The sequence below is a fragment of the Oculina patagonica genome, chromosome 8 (assembly GCF_052425735.1).
Source record: "Oculina patagonica isolate OP01 chromosome 8, crgOcupat, whole genome shotgun sequence".
NCBI classification, from domain to species: domain Eukaryota; kingdom Metazoa; phylum Cnidaria; class Anthozoa; order Scleractinia; family Oculinidae; genus Oculina; species Oculina patagonica.
Window position 1 is genome coordinate 21831847 of NC_135765.1, and position 10000 is coordinate 21841846.

At 38.5% G+C, this 10000-nt stretch overlaps 1 protein-coding gene across 2 annotated transcripts in view; it reads left to right on the forward strand.

The window, feature by feature from the left end:
• Positions 1 to 7658, forward strand: part of LOC144662721 (serine/threonine-protein kinase PAK 3-like) — an 81221-nt gene extending 73563 nt beyond the window's left edge. For both annotated transcript variants that reach the window (XM_078523598.1, XM_078523597.1), the window contains 14 exons: positions 497 to 576; positions 686 to 781; positions 1055 to 1106; positions 1546 to 1632; positions 2177 to 2240; positions 2640 to 2688; positions 2988 to 3029; positions 3359 to 3454; positions 3743 to 3835; positions 4492 to 4591; positions 5328 to 5443; positions 6101 to 6181; positions 6698 to 6835; positions 7139 to 7658. In XM_078523598.1, the coding sequence (XP_078379724.1) occupies positions 497 to 576; positions 686 to 781; positions 1055 to 1106; positions 1546 to 1632; positions 2177 to 2240; positions 2640 to 2688; positions 2988 to 3029; positions 3359 to 3454; positions 3743 to 3835; positions 4492 to 4591; positions 5328 to 5443; positions 6101 to 6181; positions 6698 to 6835; positions 7139 to 7225 (1181 nt within the window). In that variant the 3' untranslated portion in view covers positions 7226 to 7658. The remainder of the gene's footprint in view (positions 1 to 496; positions 577 to 685; positions 782 to 1054; positions 1107 to 1545; positions 1633 to 2176; positions 2241 to 2639; positions 2689 to 2987; positions 3030 to 3358; positions 3455 to 3742; positions 3836 to 4491; positions 4592 to 5327; positions 5444 to 6100; positions 6182 to 6697; positions 6836 to 7138) is intronic.
• Positions 7659 to 10000: the final 2342 nt, after the last annotated feature.

Sequence of the window (10000 nt, forward strand, 5' to 3'; positions counted from 1 at the left end):
GTCAGAATGGACATTCAAGGACCCTTGTCAGCCACGCCTTGAAATCTGTGAAATCCACCATTATTGAAACCATCAAAATAATGAAAACTCTATGGTGAAGCCAAATGTTACTGCATCACTGCAAGTTGTGTTACTGGAAGGCTATTAAATTACCCTTAGCTGTTTTACAGTGATCTTTTTTGTTTAGACACACTCCACATGAAATATTTAATACCAAAAATCCAGAATGTCAACAGCAAAAAGGCATGGCTGACTTGGGTCCTTTAAGTGAGTAGAAAAGCTCATTATTTAAGAAGACAAGACAAATCTCTACAGACCCAAAGAGTTGTGTTTTGCCAGGGCACTGTTTAACACAGCTGTTCACAAAAGCTGTCTGTAAGAGCAGAAAAATATTGTCCTGTTAGATGTGCTGGTAGATTGAAGTGATGTTTGAGCAAACATGTTTTAGTACTTTTAGCTACTGTTAATAAAGTGTTAATATATTTTTTTAATACAGGTTTAACGCAGACACAACGGCCTGAAATTGGTGATCACACGTATGCACCACCGCTTCCACCGCATGCTACTCCAACACATGTAAGGAAGTACATGTAGAAATTGTTAGCTTTTGTAGCAAATGAAGTGAAGCTATTTGTTAATAGCAGAATGTTTCCTTACAGAAAATATCATTTTTTTTACATTCCAGACTTTGGCAGCAGAGAATCATAGTGAACGACCTAATGAATCAGAACCAGATGTGCCGCCAGCCATTCCATCAAGGCCAGAACACACCAAGTCTAAGGTATTGATTTTTCTTTTAATTTACTGCACATAGGTGCTTGAACGTAAAAAAATAAAACATGAAAACAGCTGTTGACAGGACTCACTTAACACAAAAAAAAAATGTTACCAAACACAGTACATGTATGTCACAGCAACCAGATATTGCTGTTCTCAAACAGTGAAAATTAATCTCTCCTTCAGGAGAGAGAAAGAGAAAATTATTTTGCCATGCAAATATTTCACAATAATTATTCAAGGAGCTCGGTTGCTAATTTATTTTGTCATGTTTCAGTATATACCAAATGAAGTTTCCACAAAACCTACTGCCAAAGAAGATGACAAAGGTACGCCCTCTGATTTTATTGGTATGCTGTACGCAGTGTAAGCTAAACATTGGCAGCCTTAATGGTTTATTTTTTCTTGTCGTTAGTATTATGATTCTTCTAACAGTGCAAAGTGCCTTAGTACCGTGGCCACCCAACAAACTAACTTTCTTACAAGTGTCATCTTGTAATATTTAACGTTTACACTGCAATTTGGTGGTAAATAAGATGTAACAGGCATCTACATGTATTTGATTGTATTCAACTTTTGAAAGGAGGCGTGTTCGTCAAACAAATAATAATAAGACAACACCTGTAAAAAAAAGTTTGTTGGTGCCCATGGTAAGGCGCGTCGCACTGTAAAGCTAAAATATTATAGGAACTATTTACGCTCTGGATAATGGTATTGTATTTTGTGTTTAATTTTATTATGTTCAAAAATTTGTGTTTTGACATTCAGCGCCATCAAGTGAGCCACAACCAAGGGCACAGACAAGAGACAGAAAGAAGAAAAAGATGTCTGATGAGGAGATTCATGCTAGACTACGTAAGTTCCTGATTATTAATCCACTACTGAATACAGCGTTGTTTGGTTTGTTTTGCTGGCATTATACTGGTTTCTTTTGTATAGTGGGGAAGATACGTGTGTTAGTAGTACTGGGTTAATGACTTATCATGGTCCACTGTTGGTAGTACTGGTGCCCTTCTGCTGGCCAACTGTGACTGGCCATTCATCCCGTTGCTTTTGAACATGCCTTTTGTTTAACACTGCCTTTGAAATCATGCAAACTAAAAATTCAACCAATGATTTTGTTTAACATTGCCAACACTCTTCAAAATGTCTTGTGCTTGGATTATGATTGATATATTTTAATTCAAGGGTATTACTGGCTGTCATAATTATGATTGACAAAAGCAATAGAAGCATTTACAAATATAATTTAATTTAAGACTTCACAAAAATTAATAGGTAAAATATATTATTTAATTGTTACCATGTACCTTTGTGTAGCCACCCAGGACAGCTAATGCTATCTTTGGGGTGTCACCTTGTCTGTCATGTAATATTATTTTTTTGTTGTCTCTTTTAGGTACCATTGTTAGTGTTGGGGATCCTAAAAGGAAATACACAAAATTTGAAAAGATTGGTCAAGGGTAAGAAAACTTTGTCCATTGGTTCTTAAAGTCCTTTTCTCTGCTTCTAAAATGTAAAGAGAAACATCACTGTTGGAATTACCGTATTTTCTCGATTAAACGCCGGGCTCCGAATAAACGCCGGGTCTCCAGGCTATATTTGAAAATGAACTCCTTAATCATTTATTCAAGGTTTAATATGCGTTGGAAATAATGTTTACGTATGTGGCTGTCAAAAATAATGGATAAAAATCATTTCTTAGAAATATAGGGCTGAAAAAACTGCTGGAATCAAATAAACGCCGGCTCTATAGGGTCAAGTTTGAAATAAACGCCGGGGGCGTTTAATCGAGAAAATACGGTACTTGTAAACACAACTATTCATGTATTTAGAGTTTATTTCAAATTGTCTCTTTTCAGGGCATCTGGTACAGTTTATACAGCAATTGAAGTAGCTACAGGACATGAGGTACATTAAGCCATTCAATGATACATATAGAAAACCTTCTCTTTATCAACAATGACAGTGATTGTAATTGACAAAAACTCCCAAATGGTTCAGTCTTTTTTAAGATAGCTTGACATGAAATTAAGAGGTTCCATTATCCACTATGGACCTTGAACCATAGAGTTCGTTTGAAACACCTTGATTGATATGAGGTTCTACCCTGCAAAACGTCTAGACAGTTTAGGAGAGGAATTTAGCTAGGGGTCAAACCTTGCTGAGCAACACTTTCATTATTTTTATTTTTAACTTTTTTTAATTAGGTTGCCATCAAACAGATGAACTTGTCACAACAACCAAAGAAGGTAAATAAAATAAACTTAAAGGCAGTCAAGTTAAAACAGTTTGCTACGAACTTTGTTAGATATTATTTTGAGCACATTGCACCTCTCACCTTGTTTCTCTGTGTTCAAAGCCACTGAAAGTGGTTCTCAGTCCTAAAACAAAAGGTTTTGCTTCAGAGTGCAGTGCCCAAGACTTTCCCTTTTTGGAACTTTTTCTTTGTCTTTAGAAGAGCTCTGAAGCTGTGTATTGTTTTGGTCAGTACCATGGAGCCCTAAGCTCCTTTCTGACCCGGAGATTATGTGTCACAGTACTCGTCTGATAGTTATGGTGTTCTGGTTTTATATTTCAGGAATTAATTATCAATGAAATTCTGGTGATGAGGGAGAACAAACATCCTAATATTGTCAACTATGTGGATAGTTACCTTGTAGGAGAAGAGTTATGGGTAAGTAGCTGTTAAACAGTAATACATTCGGGCGATGCTTTATATTTTACATTTCCGTTATTTGCTCAAATAATATCCCAGTTGTAAATTTTTCACTTGACAGGAAGGGGAGTGGGGGGGGGGGGGGGGAAGTGGAAAGCTGTGGAGAGAGGGGGTTGTTTCCAAGCAGGTCAGGGAGGGGTATTTCAATTTCCAGCACCCAAGGTCAATTGGCCACATGGCCTCCCTAGTAATATCACACTGTATAGAAGATAAACAAACTGACATTAAATGTTTCTCTCCCACAAGGTTGTAATGGAGTATTTAGCTGGTGGCTCCTTAACTGATGTTGTAACAGAGACGTGTATGGATGAAGGACAGATTGCTTCTGTTTCAAGAGAGGTATACTAAATTATTTTTTTTTTTTTTACATTTTGCTATACTATTGCCACTCATTAAAGTACCGACACATGAAGGAACATGTTACAGCGACATGTAGCAGGGGCAAAATCTCAACATGAACACGGGCAAGAATATGTAGCAGCTGGACATGTTGAATTGACACATCCCATTCTGCTATGATGGCCATATCTCAGCTACATTTTCTTCTGTGTGTATGCATTATGATTTTGCGCCTGCTACATGTACATATCACTCCGACATGTCTCCAGAATTATGTTCCTTCATGTGTATCCACCTTTAGAAGTACATACATGTACATTGTAGGCAGGTCATTAAGTTTGTTGCGTTTTCATCACCTTCAATGTAGACTACCTTATTGTTACTTATTTTTGCGGGAACTTAATTTCACAAAAATAAAATGGTCATATTTCACAGGACTTAATTTTCACGATATGGCCAAAAAGTAACATTCAATTTTTGCAATTTAAAAAAAAAAAAACGAAAAAAGTAACAGAAAGGTACAGTACAATGCCAAAATGATTCCACATGAAATTATAAACCGTTCATAATACTTCAATGGCAGACTTCTGTCAGAAGCCACCTGCCCTCTTAACATCATGTGTAGAATAAACTTCTATTTATTTGCCTTGTCACAGTGTCTCCAGGCCCTTGAGTTTCTGCACAGCAATGGTGTTATTCACAGAGATATTAAGAGTGATAACATTCTTTTAGGAATGGATGGACAAGTCAAACTAAGTAAGACATAGTGCTTAGATTTTGTTTTGTAGACGGTTCGTACTTCCACATGTACATAGTGTTATTCTAGTCTGAACTGCAACTTTGTGCATTTGTCTTTCTACATGTACTTGTTGCGGTATCTAGGCTGTTTTTTTTTTCTAACCATCTTTAGTGACAATCAAGAACACTATTTCAAGCAGAACAGTAACACAAAATTGATTCCAAAGTTGTGTAGAATTTCAAATTTTTTGTTGAATGTGGAGTACATACAATGTTTGCCAATTTGTGTTAGTTGTAATACAGATAGGTTGTTACATATTATATACTGAGTAGATTACCCTAGTGATTCATAAACCTTGATCAATCAAAGAAACACCGCAGGTCAAAAATATACTATGGTACTGTGAAATAATGGTAGAAACATTATTTTATTCATCCACCATTTATTTTAACATAGCATTTAGTAAGGGCGGGGCAAGTCATTCTGCAACCCTTTAAGTTAAGACCATTTTATTCGCCATGGCAACTAAAGTTTTGGAGCTGGTGACTAAATTGGAACCGAAAGTCGCCAGCCTGGCGACTAAAGTTAAAAAGAAGGATTGAAGGTGTGAGCTTAATTTAGCGACTAAAATTTTTCACTGGTGACCAAACTTGAGCAGTCGGTGGCCAAATGGCCACTAAGGAAAAAATCAACTTGGAGGGTTGTCCTGGTATGTTTTATGCTGACAACATAGAAATTGTTTTTCTCTTCCAGCGGATTTTGGTTTCTGTGCACAAATAACACCAGAGCAATCTAAACGTTCCACTATGGTAGGAACACCTTACTGGATGGCTCCTGAGGTGGTAACAAGGAAGCAGTATGGTCCAAAAGTAAGTCCTGGGTTTGAATTCTGCCTGGTGGATTGACAGGGCTCGAGACTAACGGTAGCCAACTAGCCAAAGGCTAGTAAAAATGCAGTTTTGGCTGGTAGGTTTTGGCCTTTCACTAGCCAAAATGGCTAGTGAAAAAATCAGGAATTAGTGGCAAGAAACCGCATTTATTTAAATTGTCTCTCAGAGAATATAACTAAGTAAACTGTTGACATTATAGAATGTGAGGCTTTAAACAATCTAGTTGACAAAAAAGCATGTACATGTACAATAATTATAGTGAAGAACAAAGCCCAATGTTGTAAGAAGAAAAAAACATGAAGATTTAAGAAACATTTTACGGCTCAAGGTTTAAACATCATCGCACATTGTCCCCCCCCCCCCCCTTAAAAGAAGAACTATGCTAAAAAATTGTGGCTAGTAGAAAATAAGTTTTGACTAGTGAAATCATAGCTGTCACTAGCCACTTGGCTAGTTAACTAAAAAGTTAGTCTCGATCCCTGATTGAGTTTGTTGTTAGCTCTGTCACCTTACTAGTGCTGTCAGATATTTTTTCTCCGGCCTTGGACCCTGCCCTTTCTTTCCCTCAGTGGCTTTTGCTGCCATCATGTGAAAATAATTTGAATATCTTATTGATTCTTTTTGTATGTGCCGTAGGTGGACATTTGGAGTTTAGGAATTATGGCAATTGAAATGGTTGAAGGCGAACCGCCATACTTGAATGAAAATCCTCTCAGGGTAAGGAATGCACACAAGATATACATATGCATTGGTGAAAACCTATCTGTATCAAGTTGTACACTTGATGTTTACTAAAAGAAACAAAATTGCTTTGTTAGTAATGCTTGGAAGAAGGATGATCTGGTCTCAATTTTTTTCGTTCTTGGAGATACACACCTGTAGGCATGGGAGAAATAATATAATTGTTCTTTCACTTTGTCCAGGGGTCCTCAGTGATTATCCGGCTAGTTTTTTTTTTATTTACTGGCTGACCTAGCTGCACTCTAGCATTCAGTAACCCCTTCATACTTCACTGCACGTCAGTTTCTCCCTCCGTCAAGAGGAGAATAACAGGCTGGGTGAAAACGGAATTTCTGCTATTTGCACCGTTGTGGTTGACCGTCTCTCCTTTTATGAACATTTTGTTGAAGTGGAGAAATAAGCACATAAATCTGTGCTAGCAAGGAAGTTATTTACCCAGCCAGTGGTCATCAAAATGATATAACTGATGTCATTTCTCTCATTGCCCCGCAGGCCTTGTACTTGATAGCTACCAATGGCACACCAGAGCTAGCGCACCCAGAAAAATTATCTCCAGTATTTAAAGATTTCCTCTCACAGTCACTGGAAATGGACGTAGATAAAAGAACTGGAGCTAGAGAACTGCTGCAGGTAAAAAAACCATGAAATATTCTATTAACGCTTCCCAGCAGTTTGTTGCAGTTTAATTGTTGATTGGCAGATAGAGCAGCATTAAAGTTGGAAGGGTAATATTCTGTTCCGTCCTGCCTATTAAGGCACCGTCTGTCTGTCTCTGTTCTGTTCTGTTCTCTCTTTTTGTTTGTTCGTTTGCATCATTGTTTAATTAACAACTTGGGTGCAACTCACCAAGTTTACCTTTTTACTCCGTTTCTACACAAGCAGTGCTTTTTGTTTTTCCCTTTTGTTTGATTAATATTTCGTTTTTCTTTGCAGCATCCATTTTTAAAGCAAGCCAAGCCACTGGCAAGTCTGGTTCCGCTCATTCTGGCAGCGAAAGAAGCCAGTTCAAGAACCTCATAATTCAGCTATGAAGCACCTTTATTATTTTGGTTCAGCCAATAAATGGACAGAAATTCTTTAGAGTTTATTTTTTACACAAAATGTTATTTTTTATTGGTTAATTACATTGAGAGAGGCTTTTAAAAGTTTTCGGTTTTTTGCTTTTTGAGCATGTACAGTAATGAAATAATTGCATTTTTTAGTTTGTTTTTATAATCTATTCTGTAAATTTTATTCAGCAACATTTTAGCCCTTGTGAGGATCCAGCAGAATCCTCGTTGTCTATATGGAAATCTTCAAGATATTCATTAATATTATCAGATAATTTAAATTTTTAAGGAGCAGGAATGTAATGACAGAGTTCCTATTTCCGGTAGCGAATCAATACAGGTGTGTGAGCGAAAAATCGCCAGCAAATACCTGGTCTATACCAATAAAGCCGGTGTTAAAACGATTACGTTTTGTCATCTTCTCTACGATCGTACCTTTTGAAAGTTGTGTTTATCTGTACCATAATATTATGTGGGTTGAGTTTGTTGTTGGTTCTCGCCTTCCTCCAAGGGTTTTCTCTTTGTTCCTCCGGTTTCCCTCCCTTCACAAAAACCAACATGAAAACTGGCTAGGGCTGATGTGGCTTCCTCTTAAGGGGTGATTATACCCTAATTTAAACGAAATTTTGAGAGGTTTAAAGAAGGGATTAAAGAAAAAAAATGAAACACCACCAGACAGTTGACCCGCCCCACGCAAGAGCAACCCAAGTTGTCAGGGTGGACTATTTTGTGTTAACCTGCGGTCAGGCGTTATTTTTCTCGCGGCGGAGGGGTCAACGGAAAAATGAACGCCTGATACAATTACTTGTCGAGTCGTCTGTAAAAAGTCCAGAATCTGGACTTTTTTCTGATTGGTCAGGAAACAAAAGGCAACATTAGTACTCTATCCTGATTGGCTAATTGAGTTCAAGTCTAATTTCCGGTCCAAAAATATCGCGCGTAGATGATTGTTATCATGGCAGGTGCTGAGCGGAATGAAGCGAGTTCTTTTAGCTTTTAAAAAATCTCTCAAGGCTTTTGTTCACAAAACATTTAAAGACGAACAAAGGGAGTGTATTCGACGAATAGTTTGTGAAAGAAAAGATGTTTTGACGGTGCTTCCGACGGAATTCGGCAAGAGCGTGATCTACCACCAATGGTGTCGAATATTACATCACACCACCAAAGACGCCAGACGATCGTGCCAGTGACGAAAACTACGACCTTGAAATGTCTGACCTGAGCCTTACACAAAATCAGCCTTTGCAGAAAACAAATTTTAAAAACCATCCGAACAGCTCGTTCAAAAAGGGTAATTCAAACACATGTTTGTGAGAGTAAAAATATAATTTGAAGGCGCTAATCACGCTTATCTGATGGCATCGCCGACATTCTCGACGACGTTGACAGATATTCTAATTATGGGGGCGGCAGACGACTTGACGAGTAATTGTATCAGGCTTTCCTTTTTTCGCCTTCCCTCCGCCGCGAAAAAAGAAAGCCTGATCGCAGGTTAATTTTGTGTCCGTCTACTATTTTTTAACTTCAAACTCTTATTTTAAAATCACATTCAATTTCCAATATTTCTTATTTTTCTAAGTTTTCCTAGTCCTTTGAGGGAAACTATCTCCCCCCCCCCCCCCCCAAACATCCCCAATATAAAGCACCCAAAAATTTACAAAACACCGCAAAGCATAGATTCGTGTAATGAACAAAGAGTTTTTAATTGGCATTTAACCCAAGTTAATCGCTGAAAAAAAAAAAAAATTAACGGCTTTCAGGTGTACCCCCGCCTTAAAGGGTGTGGTAACATAATACCAGGCGAAATTTGGATCGGGTTCATCTAGGTCGCTGTATTGGGTCGAATTTCGGTAAGAAAACTCGTACCAGTATCGTGTAAACGAAGGACTATCCCTGGTTTCAATGGTTTCAAGAAGTGACCAGCAGTCTCAATCTTGTCCCAAGAGGCCGTGATCGTTTTGGTCAGCACCAAGACCTAGATGAAAAGCCCGCCAAAAGACAGCGTAATCTATTAATTGCCTGTTGAAAACGCACAATCAAACCGGAACCGGAAAGTAATGGTTCCGGTTTCTGAATCGCCCAGATCCGTTGGGCGTTCGGTCACCGCTGACTGAATACGGGCAGGCTCTTGGAACGAGGTTATAGTAGACTGAACGGGTAGCGCATATTTGTCATACGATCCGGGACGAAGGAAAGACTAGAGGCGTAAACGCGTTATGAAATTACCGTCATAATGGTATGAAATTCGGAGCGGTACGAGTTTTTCACAAGTTAACACCCTCTTGCCTGTTTCAGTGAGACGGAGCCCGTTTCTCGAAAGCCCCCTTAACTTTTCGGACCCGTAAAGCGATTTTTCAGTTATTCGTATCTTAAAAACAGGGAAAAGTATAGGCCTGAGACTTCTGTATGCATAAGCCGCGGAGCAGGGGGGGAGGGCAGGGGCCTGAAACCTCCCCCCCCCCACTCCAACGAACATTTGGGGGGAGGCTCAGCCCAACAAGTTTTTTCAGCGTAAAATTGGTTTATCAAGATATTCCGTCTCGAGACTGAGTTTAAACATCTTTGAAACCTCCTTGGAAGTCTTTAGAAAACTTCGTTTAGGCTGCATTCAGTATGTATCCTACAAGGGGGTTGGGGGGGGGGGGGGTCGGGCAGAGGATTTTAGGGGGGTTCTCAAATTTTTAGAGAAAAAAAGAAGGGGGGATATGAAAATTGTTTAAATATCTCCTGGGGGATGCTTATTTTT